The 13,956-nt window shown below is 39.4% G+C and overlaps 3 protein-coding genes across 4 annotated transcripts; all 3 read right to left on the bottom strand.

Annotated features, from left to right (window-relative positions):
• Positions 1-1,074: 1,074 nt before the first annotated feature.
• Positions 1,075-3,532, bottom strand: LOC143125250 (selenoprotein S-like). Its single transcript, XM_076286591.1, is given in 5 exon segments — positions 1,075-1,527; positions 1,616-1,685; positions 1,864-1,953; positions 2,035-2,141; positions 3,511-3,532. Coding segments are annotated over 5 exon segments (369 nt in total). The 3' UTR covers positions 1,075-1,447.
• A 1,375-nt stretch (positions 3,533-4,907) lies between these two features.
• Positions 4,908-7,740, bottom strand: LOC143125693 (selenoprotein S-like). 2 transcript variants are annotated; one of them, XM_076287381.1, is made up of 6 exons: positions 7,504-7,740; positions 6,882-7,010; positions 6,665-6,771; positions 6,494-6,583; positions 6,237-6,306; positions 4,908-6,148 (listed from the first exon to the last, which is right to left on the bottom strand). In XM_076287381.1, the coding sequence occupies exons 1-6, from the start codon at positions 7,583-7,585 to the stop codon at positions 6,069-6,071; spliced, it is 558 nt and encodes a 185-aa protein (XP_076143496.1). In that variant the 5' UTR covers positions 7,586-7,740; the 3' UTR covers positions 4,908-6,068. The 2 variants fall into 2 exon arrangements, with proteins under 2 accessions (XP_076143496.1, XP_076143495.1); XM_076287380.1 differs by having other exon boundaries at positions 6,873-7,010; positions 7,504-7,739.
• A 594-nt stretch (positions 7,741-8,334) lies between these two features.
• Positions 8,335-13,486, bottom strand: snrpa1 (small nuclear ribonucleoprotein polypeptide A'). Its single transcript, XM_076287382.1, has 9 exons — positions 13,302-13,486; positions 12,949-13,096; positions 11,203-11,281; positions 11,062-11,108; positions 10,868-10,970; positions 10,473-10,552; positions 10,048-10,123; positions 9,859-9,952; positions 8,335-8,669 (listed from the first exon to the last, which is right to left on the bottom strand). The coding sequence occupies exons 1-9, from the start codon at positions 13,381-13,383 to the stop codon at positions 8,461-8,463; spliced, it is 918 nt and encodes a 305-aa protein (XP_076143497.1). The 5' UTR covers positions 13,384-13,486; the 3' UTR covers positions 8,335-8,460.
• Positions 13,487-13,956: the final 470 nt, after the last annotated feature.

Genomic DNA, 13,956 nt, shown 5'->3' on the forward strand with positions numbered 1-13,956 from the left:
AGCTTAATTTAAAGGTGACAGCGAGTTTTATCTTGGTGCTTTGTAGCCTACCAGAGCCATTCTCTGACTGTACTCAACTGTACGGTGTTCATGAATACCAGGAAAAGTAAAGTATACTATATTGTGCTGTACTGTCTTGGCACACAGTCACAAAACTTGTGTTTATTTTAGGTATATCCCCACAAGTCTCAGATTAGCTATGCTTAGTTTTCAGTAGACAATTTGTTTTTTTCAAATCAGCTGATGGGCTGTAAATGTGTGCTGCAATGTGCTTTATACTGTATGCCTCAATTTTTCAAGTCATACAAGTTTTAAATATCGCATATATAATGTGCATTTCCTAGTCCATCTTTGTAAATCTGTAAGTAAGGTATAAGGTAATTTATATGACGACTTCTCCATGCGTCTTGTGATTTAGTTGAGAAAGTTCAACGAGACAACCCAGAGCTGCCATCTAGTGGTCAACATCAACAATAACTAGAAAGAATTTATTTGAGTGATTTTATTGTGAAACTAGTTGTGTGCAAACAAATCATGAAACACTGATTAACTGAAACATTCAGGCAAATTCTGTAACAGAACATATATTAAATGGCTGATAGATTGGTGTCAAATAGATGTCAAATGTATTGATACAGCATTTGAAAGCAAATTAAGTCTTACTGTTTTTGTAGTGCAAAGTTTCAACTACGATGCTTAAAAAAAAGTGCACAACCTTTGACTGATTTTCAGCCGTCCCCAGTGGCATGTCTGCCATTTACAAGGTAGGCGTCATTTAAAAGCCGTCCATCTCACAATGCCATACTGCTGAAAATGGCCCATTTCAGAGATCAGATGGGTACACTATGAAACAGCCCAAATTCCAGAGGTGCGTTCAAATTTGGCAAGCAGAGGTAAATGTTTGAGGCAATTGCCTCGTTGCATTTACCTCTGTTTGTCACATTAGAACACACTACTGGCTTTAAGCTCTTCCCACCACTAATCTCGCTTCATAGAATATTCCTCTGATCTTACCTGGTCCCTCCAAAGACTACATCATGCTTCTATTTGAATTGTATAGCAGAACACAACATTTGTGACCCTGTCAGATGAAATGGCAATGAAGTTCATGATGATACCAATAGTCAAACATAATGCTGGAAAAGAAAACAGGCAATGCTTGGGTAGTACGAGACCCTTGGAAAAGGCTGCCTCTTTGCCAACGCAAATGGTTTGGTCACTTTTTAGTAGAATACTAAAAAGCAAACTGAGAAGACGCACTTGTTAAAGTCATGAATTTCCATAAATCAACCATGAGAAACAGAGAGAGGCTATGAGATTTGGAGCAATAGGTCTGGAACATTGTGGGAGGCGATAGCTTCATTCAGTCAACAGTTTGGCAGTCCTACATTTAAAACGTCAGGGGAGGAAGGTGTCTGTGACGGCTTCCCTCTGACGAAGCTTAACCTCATCCGCCTGCTGATGGACCTCTTCTCCCTGGTCTCCAAGCGCAACTGCCCCCACCTGCACCGCTCAGGGGATTGTATCCTGCAATTAACATCAGCATGTTAACATGCAGCTTAACTACATCATTAGATGGAAAAAGTCATGAGCTATAAGATGTGCTTACACTTACCAGTACTGCGCAGAGACTTTTTATCAGACTTTGGCTTCAGCACTGTTGATGAACCGGCTTCATCAGAATTCTGCAATAACATAAACAATAACTGATAACTGAATAATGACTTTTAATAACAAAGAATTATAAAGTTTATATAGACAGTAAAATTACAATCAAGACAGGACATTACAATAGAATCAGTATCTCTGTAAGGCGTGTACACCAGAGTATAAATGCCTTCAGCATTAAAATGACTGGCTTGCCTGTGTGACCCTGGAATTCCCTTTGAAACTCTTTCCTTCTTTCATACTCTCCCACTTCTATATCTTCTGTTGCCTCTTCTCCTCTTCAAGCTGTAGTAAACATAATGCAATTGGTAAGGTGTGTATCGATCATGATTCACATTTGAATCCAGAATTTCAAACATATGTCACCTCCTGTTGTCTTTCTAGGAAAGGAGCAACTTTCGCATCTAGCTCCTCTTGCATCTTTTTCCTTGCAGCCTCCATTGCCTCTTGGCGCCTCACTACAGATCTGGGATCTAGAAGAAGAGATCAACATACGACATACTCAGCCACAGCACCATTGAAGAGTGCTGACTGGTTGAGAAAAGCAATTACGTATTTTGCTGCTCCTTCCCTCCTCCCTGATGACGCTGTAGTTGCATTGAGGTTCAAGTGTGTGCTTTTTACCTTTACAGTTTTTTTCAACTGCTTACACACTAAATCTTTGCTTGTCACACAATTTTCTAAACATGTCCTCCAAACATCATAACCCAACACCAAATCTGCAAAACCATACACTAATTCTCAGTGTTTGACTCAGTTTTCAATTGACTAAAACACATTTTGCAAAACACCACACACAATTTTCTAGCTAACACACAAAAATCTAACAGGAAGTAACTTGATTTCGTTCTTCAAACACAACCCATCAAAATGCCACACTAAATCACCACAGTACCATTACAGTACCATTAGCTCAATACATTTCTGTGCCTCCAGAAATGCCTTAGGAACGCTTACTGTAGAATTGTTTGTTTCTGCAGTTGAAAGGGTCTATAGGCCTATGAATACATACTGTACACGACCCCCCCCCCCCCCCCCCCAATACACACACACACACACACACACACACACACACACACACACACACACTTGTCTTTAGAAAAAAACAAAATCAGTGTTTTCAAAACTCCATGTACATCTGGTGGTCACTGTATTCTTCTTTGCTTTTTTTCTTGTTTGCTGTAAAATACTGTATTCACAACAGTAAATTATTTGGGAAAAATCACTATTTTTGGTTTCAATATTGCTTGCATTTTTACTGTGTATTTCAACTTCTCTTTGTTGATACCGTAACTTTCACTCTTGGAAATACATATAGAAAGCCTAAGACAGAAGAGCTTTAGGTTTTGAGCAACAGTGTGTACATGATGTATCCAAAATCTCATATTATGACAAAAGTGTTTGTAATGTGAGGCGAATGTTTGCTTTAAACATGTGTTTTTGACATTTAGAATGTTGTGTATCATTTTGCTGGAGATTTGGGGCATTTTGCATTTTGTGTGAGCAGTTGTGGGTTTTGTGTGTGGAGTTTTGAAAAATAGACACAGAGTTTTGAAAACGTGTGTAAACAATTGTAAAAAACTGTAAAATGTAGGGTCTGGACACTCACCGTTCGCAGTGCTCAGTCCGAGGGGCGGGATAATCAGTTGTCTTTCAAATTCCTTCTGCACGCAATAGGACAGCGGCAGCGCAGTCCCATTCGTTTCCCACCAGCGGAGCTAGTTGGCTAGTTCAAACGTTTGCCTACTTAATAAAAGCTTAACTCGTGTCACACTGTTCAAGTAGCAGGGAATTCAAGCCAAACCGTTGCAACTCTGCCATCAATCATTATGTTAAGCCCACCTAACGACTCTATATGGGTCATTCTTCAATTAGGGGAACTTTTATGTCCCCAGGTTATAAATTCATGTTATAAATACTATATTACAAAATAAATAGTTTAGTTATTTCAAATAATGTTTATTGCACCACCAAAAAAAGTAATACACTAAAATCTTTATGATTTATATTTTTAAAAATGTTTTTAACACCAATATTTGGCTACTTAGGCCTTGTCCCCAACCCAGACTTTCAAACTTTTCTGCTCTTAAAATGTGATTAAATGTTATCATTTCATTAAAGAATCACATGAAGAAGAATCAATTGAAGAATCACCCATATATCTATTTCATTGGCCTGATTAAGTTTCGATTTCTGGAGCTTACAAGCCAACGGAGAGTTGCTAGACTAGCCCTGGCAGCAAATGTAATTTGCGGCCACTAGGGGCGCGTCTAGATTTCTAGGCTAAAAAATCACTATTTTTGGGTTCAATATTCTCTCTGTAGATACCATAACTTTCACTTTTGAATGGAAATACATATGTAAAGCCTATGAAAGACAGAAGAGCTTTAGGCTTTGAACAACAGTGTGTACATGATGTATCCAAAATGTCATATTATGACAAAAGTGTTTATAATGTGAGGCGAATGTTTGCTTTAAAGATGTGTTTATGACATTTTGAATGCTGTGTGTCATTTTGCTGGAGATTTGAGGCATTTTGTGTGAGCAATTGTGGGTTTTGTGTGTGGAGTTTTGAAAAATAGACACAAATGTGTGTAAACAGTTGTAAAAAACTGTATTATAATATGGAGATTTTCTAAAGCCTGGACTCGCAGGTCTTGTTCAAGGTAAAATGAAATTCAAGTTATGCAATTTTACGACGACAGCTAACTATGTAACCATTTAAGTGCATCACATAAGGTAGCTGAATTTGTAGCTGACAGCGAGTTTTATCTTGGTGTTTTAACTCTTTATACTGTACCAGAGCCATTCTCTGACTGTTCTCAACTGTACGGTGTTCATGAATACCAGGAAAAGTAAAGTATACTATATTGTGCTGTACTGTCTTGGCACACAGTCACAAAACTTGTGTTTATTTTAGGTATGTCCCCACAAGTCTCAGATTAGCTATGCTTAGTTTTCAGTAGACAATTTGTTTTTCAAACCTCAGCTGATGGGCTGTAAATTTGTGCTGCAATGTGCTTTATACTGTATGCCTCAATTTTTCAGGTCATACAAGTTTTAAATATGGCATATATAATGTGTATTTCCTAGTCCATCTTTGTAAATCTGTAAGTAAGGTATAAGGTAATTTATATGACGACTTCTCCATGCGGCTTGTGATTTAGTTGAGAAAGTTCAACGAGACAACCCAGAGCTGCCACCTAGTGGTCTACATCAACAATAACTAGAAAACAGAATTTATTTGAGGGATTTTATTGTGAAACTAGTTGCGTGCAAACAAATCATGAAAGGTAAACACTCTGATTAACTGAAACATTTAGGCAAATTCTGTAACAGAACATATATATTAAATAGTTGTACTGATAGATTGGTGTCAAATAGATGTCAAATGTATTGATACAGCATTTGAAAGCAAATGAAGTCTTACTGTTTTTGTAGTGCAACGTTTCAACTACGATGCTTAAAAAAAAAGCGCACAACCTTTGACTGATTTTCAGCCGTCCCCAGTGGCATGTCTGCCATTTACAAGGTAGGCGTCATTTAAAAGCTGTCCATCTCACAATGCCATACTGCTGAAAAATGGCTAGTCATCCAGTAAAGTGATAAACTGATTAACTGATGATGTAACATTCACAGTTTCCAAATACGGACACGGACTACAGTGCTGTTCTAGTACTAACCTGCATTGATATACATTGAAATTTAATAAAGATGCAATAAGGTGACAGAGACCCTCAATAAGGAACATGAGCCCATTTCAGAGATCAGAGGGGTACACTACGAAACAACAGCCCAAATTCCAGAGGTGCGTTCAAATTTGGCAAGCAGAGGTAAATGTTTGAGGCAATTGCCTCGTTGCGTTTACCTCTGTTTGTCACATTAGAACACACTAATGGCTTTAAGCTCTTCCCACCACTAGTCTCGCTTCATAGAATATCCCTCTGATCTTACCTGGTCGAAAGATTATGTTCCTCCAAAGATTACATCATGCTTCTATATGAGTTGTACAGCAGAACACAACATTTGTGACCCTGCCAGATGAAATGGCAATGAAGTTCATGATGACGCCAATAGTCAAACATAATGCTGGAAAAGAAAACAGGCAATGCTTGGGTAGTACGAGACCCTTGGAAAAGGCTGCCTCTTTGCCAACGCAAATGGTTTGGTCACTTTTTAGTAGAATACTAAAAAGCAAACTGAGACGACGCACTTGTTAAAGTCATGAATTTCCATAAATCAACCATGAGAAACGGAGAGAGGCTATGAGATTTAGAGCAATAGGTCTGGAACATTGTGGAAGGTGACAGCTTCATTCAGTCAACAGTTTGGCAGTCCTACATTTAAAACGTCAGGGGAGGAAGGTGTCTGTGACGGCTTCCCTCTGACGAAGCTTAACCTCATCCGCCTGCTGATGGACCTCTTCTCCCTGGTCTCCAAGCGCAACTGCCCCCACCTGCACCGCTCAGGGGATTGTATCCTGCAATTAACATCAGCATGTTAACATGCAGCTTAACTACATCATTAGATGCAAAAAGTCATGAGCTATAAGATGTGCTTACACTTACCAGTACTGCGCAGAGACTTTTTATCAGACTTTGGCTTCAGCACTGTTGATGAACCGGCTTCATCAGAATTCTGCAATAACATAAACAATAACTGATAAATGAATAATGACTTTTAATAACAAAGAATTATGAAGTTCATATAGACAGTAGAATTACAATAAAATTAAAAAAGAAAGGACATTACAATAGAATCAGTATCTCTGTAAGGCGTGTACACCAGGGTATAAATGCCTTCAGCATTAAAATGACTGGCTTGCCTGTGTGACCCTGGAATTCCCTTTGAAACTCTTTCCTTCTTTCATACTCTCCCACTTCTCTATCTTCTGTTGTCTCTTCTCCTCTTCAAGCTGTAGTAAACATAATGCAATTTGTAAGGTGTGTATCGACCATGATTCACATTTGAATCCAGAATATCAAACGTATGTCACCTCCTGCTGTCTTTCTAGGAAAAGAGCAGCTTTCGCATCTAGCTCCTCTTGCATCTTTTTCCTTGCAGCCTCCATTGCCTCTTGGCGCCTCACTACAGATACGGGATCTGGAAGAAGAGATCAACATACGACATTCTCAGCCACAGCAATAGTCCTATTGGATAGTCTGCAGAAGAAACGACGATAGCTGTTTACTATTCTAGGAGACCTTTAGGACCTGGGACTTCTCCTGGAGTAGCACTTTGGTCCTGACGGGGCCTCTTCTTTTGCAAATGTTGAAGCACCACGTAAACTCCAATACACAAGCATAGAAGATACCAGCCATAATCAGCCAAGATCACAGCAACTGTGAACACAAACATTAGCTTGGGTTAAATGAATTGGGTAACATGGTTACCTTACACGTTCAACATCAATCTGTTCATGTGTAGATGCTAACTTAATGTGTAACGTTAACGTTAGATGTTTTTAATTTAACGCAATGTTTAATTTAACGGATGTCATTGTACGTCGCTTTGGACAACAACATCTGCTAAATATCATAAACACATATCTATATAGCTCCTTGATGTTGTTTATATGAGATAGCATTAGCTAACGATGCTAGTTAGCTAGGCAGCATAACGATCAAAACAACAAGCATAGACAACCATGTTATAGATAGATAGTTGAAAATGTTGCTACCACCAATTATACTTTGCAACGACAACGTAAAAATAACATCTACCAAAAAGCTTACTGTCTATGGTTCGGTTCGAATAATTTAACATCACATCTGAAAATAGGCTAACGCTGTCCATGTTTACTAGCTGCTAGTTCGTAGTAAAGTTAGCAGCTACCGTTTAACTGAAGGAAATTTAAATCTTGGTTTTTCAACGCTGACGTTGATCTGATATCAGGTGGATTTTCGTCTGCCTCCATTTTCTCTGAGAGCCGAACAAATTCCCTTGCAAGTACTATCAACTACCAGTACAAAACTTGTTATGCCCTTTTAGCTTTTAAAAAGGACTTCCTAAGTTAGCGTTAACGTTATGGCACTAACTAGCATCCAAGCAGAAGCAGTATGTCTCATTTCCTGTTCAGAATCCGGTACACGACATTTGTTGACGTGGAGGGTTGTACTTGGTCACACATTTCGAATTTGCATTTGTAGAACAGTGATCAGCTGTATCCAGCAGTCTGGTTAACATCTGCATTTGACTGTCTAATAAAGAAAAGTTTGAAAAAATATTGTGCAAAATACGCAGTTCAACGATTTCATTATTACATGGTTTAGATGCAGTTAGTCTATGGGCTAGGATGGGGTCCACATGCAACATGGTCAACATGTACCACTCCGTTGAGTGGAGGGAGATGATGCATAATCCGAGCCACTGAGTACACATGCTGTCGCTTGAGGGCCTGACTTCGTCAGGCAAAGACGAACACGAAGGCAAAGACTTGAGGGCAAATGAAAGAACCCTCTAACATACCATCACGCTATATAGTTGGTATGAATGAATCTATTCATTTATTAATCAATCTGACGTGCCAGAACACCGTTCTGGCCCACTTTAACCCCGGTTGCTTGGACTATGGAAGCCTTGCTATGATGGTTCACAGTCCACAGTAAACAGAACACAGAAAACATAATGGTATTTACAAAGATCTTTATTTAAAAAAAAAAAAAAAAAAAAAAACTTTATTTTTTTTTATCTTACAAAGCAAAAAGCAACATAAAAAGGCATACACTGATACAACATCCTCTCAGGATGTAAAACAGAAACATAAAGCAACCACTTGAACTTTACAAATTCTTAACTAGATCCATTCACATGTGAGTCTTCATCCATATCATCCTCATCTTCACCGCCATCTTCCTCTCCACCATCCTCTTCACCCTCCCCCTCCTCCTCCATCTGTCCTCTCACAACACTTTCATCCGTCTGCATCTCAGATTCTGTTTGCATGGACTCGTTCTCTTCCTCCTCCTCTTCCTCCTCCTCCACCATGCCCGGGGCACCTGCTATACACACACACACACACACACACACACACACACAAAAAGATACAACTTTGAGACAAAGGTAACTGCAGACTTTACCATCACAGCCAATCAAGAAGAGACAATATAACACACTATAAACTTTATACAGAATATTACATTCAAATTCTGGGATTCAGAGATGATACATCTAGGATATGAAGACATGGCAAACGCTCCGGACAAGCAAAAACTCAACATGAACTGTTGTAGCCCAGAGATGAAAAACCAAATATCAACCAAATAATTGTTCCAACTATACAGTAAACTTTTAAAAGCAATTTTTAAAGCCGGCACAGCAGTTTATTATTGATATAACCTGTATTAAATACAGGACTTTTGGGTTTCTGGGGTTTGGCCATCTCCTCATTCAACTCTTACTTACACCACGATCAACTTACACTGCCTCTGTGTTTAACGTGTGACAATGTGTTTATCCAAATGGTTTTTTACATGTACGCGTCACATAAGCTCCAAAATAGAAGTGAAGCGTTAAATTACGATTTACTCTACTTTTAACAGCCATAATATGCGTGTTAAGCGTTGCCAGTGTAAATTGATACAGTCACCATGTTTACATGGACAGTTTTTTTTTTGTCATTCCAATTAAGCTATTCCAGGTGAAAAATTAGTACCATCTGTTTACATGGGGCACATCCTATTCCGAGGCTACAGCAAGTAACCCAATTGACTGTATACATAGCTTTTCAATCGGAATAGGAACAGAAATACACAAACCCTTTCAATTCTATAAAAATTCTAATCAAATAGGCACTTTTATTCTGTTAAGGGGAGGGGTTATGCTAAATGGGAAACTCATTACATCACCACATGATCAATAAACCGTTTTAGGACTGCAGAAAAAGGATCATGTACGTCTTAATGGTCCAACTCCACAATTCAGTACTACACAGTTCAGCCGTCACAGTTTCAGGAATAGCTTGCCAGACCAAATACAGGGTCTTTAACACTGTTTGAGGTATACTTGTATACCTGTTCATCAGCATTCCCATTGTTGTAACTGGCAAATGTAAAATGCGGCACATTTTGAAATGTTAATAGCCCAAGAAGATTGTTGAGGCATTTACTCACAGTAGTCACAATTCACCAACAGCATTATTAACATTGTTCATAGATTAAATATAAAATCGTATTCGACAAAAATTCTGACCTTGTCTGAAGTCTCGGCCTGGAATCTGTCCAGACTGGAGCATTCCCTTCAGCCTCTCCACTTCTGCCAGTGATGTTGCACTGGCAATGGCATTCTGAAGAACATCCCACATTAGCAGAACTTCTTAACCACAATAACAAAACAAACAATAAAATAATAAGAGACACAAAATACATGACCTATCCTTGCCTTTATAGCCTCCACATCAGCAGGAGAGGGTCCTGTCCTTTTCTTGTCAGCCTGAAGTACAGCCCCAGGGGTAAACCTGAAAAACACACACTCAAGTTAGCAGCGCTGTTCTGCTGCCCGGCCTCTTGAACCTTTCAACCATCGCTTCGATCTGTAGTGTAGCATCTTATCTTTGTCAATAAACTGATACAAGACAATTCCTTGAAACAGCCATTTTCTTCAACACTGTTTGAGGGGGTTATGATTGCTTCTTTAACTTATTTCTTTTCTTCCAAATTTCACAGCAAAATTGACTTTAATCAAGCAAGAATTGCAGATGTCACTTTTCTGCATTTTCGTTCCAAATGGTTCTGCTGTCATCATAACCCAGTCTGCACCGCAGTGATTGAGAAGAGCTGTGGTGAGTTCAAGGATTTTCATCTTACGTTTTCGTACGCTTGGCAATATCCTTTGCAAGCTGAGCACCTCGTTTGCCTTTGAACATTTTCTCCGCCTCTTGTCGTTCCTATGATGATACATTACACAATTAAAGTGAAAGATTCAAATCATGACATCAAAGTCATGGGAGGATGTGTGCCAAGAGACAAGGCAATATGCATCCATTCTGGTTCATAAGTTACTTGAAATTAATTTTAAAACAAAAACAAAAAGATGTGTGATCATGTGTACACTGACAGGACACAAAAGGCCATAATTTAAAGGCTGGTCAACAATCATTTAGCCTGGTGCAGCATATAAAATAATAATTCATGTCAATAAAAAAAAAAAAAAAAGATTCAAAACCTACTCCTACGTGCATTTATGAAGACAAGATTTGTACCTTCAGCTTGACTTTCTGAAAATCAAGAACACGAACTTGGGGAATTTTGTTGATTACATAGAGCCGATAGTGCTTCTTGTTGGTTACGGGATTTCTTAACAGGCTGAAATATACAAAGAGTAACAGACATTTAATTGGAGTCTTACAGCAATATCCAAGTGCTAAACATACTACAGTAAATCCAAGCATGTTACCTGAGGAGTGTCAGTGTCTTCACTGTGGCAAGAGGGTCAAGATCACCCTGGCAAGAGAGTGGAGTAAAATATGGATCATTACAGATACAGAATATGTTCTCTATGTACATCGTGCCCTTGAAAAGAATTCTAGAAACTTACCAGCTCCTGAATGTTGTTGTTTGTGAGAATGAGCTCCTTCATACTAGGTAAGGACTGTTCAAGGTTTTCACCTATTCGGCTATTATTTCAACAGAAGTAGGAAAGAGGGTTTCACATTATAATGTTGAACACACAACAATTTAAACAATGAATTACCACTTAACACATGGCTGTCTGGTGATACTGTGTGATTGATTGGTTTCGATGCAGCAAGACAGCAATCATAAACAAAACAAACACCACCATACACAGGGGTCTAATGAGTCTACCTAGAATATAGGACATTTAAGAGCGACATTTTAAAAAGAGCAAGTTCAATCTTTTCTAATACATAATCTTTTTTGGAATAAACGCATAACAAGTGAAACTGGTGCACCAGTACATATTTTCCCTGCAAAACAACGCAAACTTCTGTGACCAAGCGCTTTCAGACATAGGTGTAAGACCGGAGGTTCTGCCGATGTTAAACGGTGGGGCCGTATATCTGAACGACATAACCGGTCATATGGAAGTCCGAATTTAGCCGGTTGTTCTACTACTCCCCCCCTAGTATTTCCTCCGGACATTATGTAAATGTCCTGTGTCTGAACGAGGCGTAGAACATGCGGTTAAAATTCACACCTAGTGAGAGGGAGTGTTGGTGACGTTTCTTTCGTGCAACCATGTGGTTAGATCTGACTTAAATGCCAGTGTTATGATGGAGTGGCATAATGCTGTCCAGAAAATCTCCGACCTGGAAAGATGCAGACATCACGGAGCTACTGTCCACGAGGGCATACAACATTTTGATAGAACACATGAAGGGAATGGCACGTTGTAGCTTACAACTGCATGGCAAGGCCAAACGAATTCAAAAGACTGATAAGCAGAAGGCGCTGAAAAGGCAGTAGCCTACAGCGACGTCGTTGACGACAATAACAGGAGTATTTAATAAATTGTTAGCCAACACGGTTTTCATTGATAGCCTTCTCATGGCCTGCTGAGCTAGCTGATATTTGTTGAGAATATATGCCTAGAGAAAATAAAAAACGAAGAAAACCCAACTTTGTACCAAGCTCCTTACATAAATGCAATAGACACATGGGGAGAGGATGCTTTTGGAAAAAAATAAACCATGAAAAAACGAACAACTTCACTGTTATGTTAGTATTTTGTTTGTTGCTTAAAAACGCATGATGGCCTTGAAGTCTTAAGTTAGCCTACTGAATTGGCTGGTAGACTACCATAAAGTTTGTGCATGCTCTCTGTCTCCAACGCAAACCAGATTCTGGTACAACGTTGAAAACAGATAAATGTGTTTATTCGAAGCACACATATAAATACTGTAGGTCAATTTCAAGTGCGCACTTACGTGCCTACTTAAAGTATTAGCCTACGCACAATAGATTTCTCTTCTTTAGCCTACATAATGCATAGGCTACACTTTGTAAACAAAAAGCAGCCGTGACAGGCAGCGGCCGCATGTATTCTGCGTCATATCTCGCATCTTGTGAACTCTACAAGCCCCCACCCCTCACTCGACAACCACACGGAGATTCTGTAATGTGCGTGTATGTCGTTCACACATACGTCCGTATAAGGTCCGCAGGTTAGCATCATATCTGAATCAAGGGTAGGACCTCCGCATATACTCCGGTGGTTATATCTGAAAGCGCTTACTGATTGACAGAATGCTAACGTTAACGAGCTACCGAGCTGCAAATTACCAGATTGTATACCTTCAATAGCGCTTGTTTCATAACTTACCATATTCTGTTGTTGTTCATTATTAGAGTTTTAAGCCGCTTTAACAACGGAAAACCATCAAGCTTCCTGATTTCATTGTCGGAGAAATCTATGGTGTCAAACTGGTCCAGAGTGGCGCCAAGGTTTTCAAGGACGGGTATTTTATAACCTACGCAAAGTGGAAAGCACAGGTTAACAAATCAAAGCGGCTTATTAACTACTGCAAACGAACCATAAAGAGTGTGCATTACTTGGTTATAAACCTCAACGTAATATTAATGTTTCCAACTACTGCCCTGGCTAATCCTGGCCTTATTGTTTCAACCAGACGTTAGCTAGCAGGGGAACTTTTAGCTAATTAGCGAGGGACTCACCACGCAGATCAAGTTCTCTGTCTCGCACGGGGTTGGTGTACTGAGCGGCCTGCTCAATCAACTCTGCAGACAATTTTACCATGTCGACTTGTGTTCAAGTACACCTTACAAATGTCCAGTTTAGATTGATTCGGACCACAGCTACTTATGGACCATGGAACTTGAACACGCTGCCGACCGGAAGTATTTGTCTGCTTTAGACCTTTGCCGCCTGCAAGTATTTAGAGCTCCTTTGTTGCCACCTACCGGATCGGAGGTCACTTTGGGGGATGGTAGGTAAATGACTCAAATTTAGTATGTCTGCCACTTCACTGCAGGGTGTACGAATGGCTTGCTAAAGGTTGTATCCAAACAAGTAAAGCTCTCCTTACACTGACAGACTTTGGAAAGATTTGGAAAAGATTGTTGAAAGACTACAGTCTCAGACCCTCTCACATCTAAAGACAAGTAGTAGAGGTTTTAAGTCACAGACTATGATTTTGCAATGACTAGGGATCTTGCAGGGTCACTATTTACAAGACTGCAACTAGATTCCTTTAAATTATTACCCATCGTGCAATAGATAAACAGGAACTGAAATGATAGCCTACTAAACTCAAAGTTGTATTAGGGGTTTGCACGGACGTCACGTTCTGGCCGGTAACCATGGTAACCC

Source organism: Alosa pseudoharengus, unplaced genomic scaffold (assembly GCF_046254945.1).
Source record: "Alosa pseudoharengus isolate Yale_2024_CS ecotype anadromous, Long Island Sound unplaced genomic scaffold, YU_APseudo_1.1 YU_APseudo_1.1_scf_16, whole genome shotgun sequence".
In the NCBI taxonomy this organism is placed as follows: Eukaryota; Metazoa; Chordata; class Actinopteri; order Clupeiformes; family Clupeidae; genus Alosa; species Alosa pseudoharengus.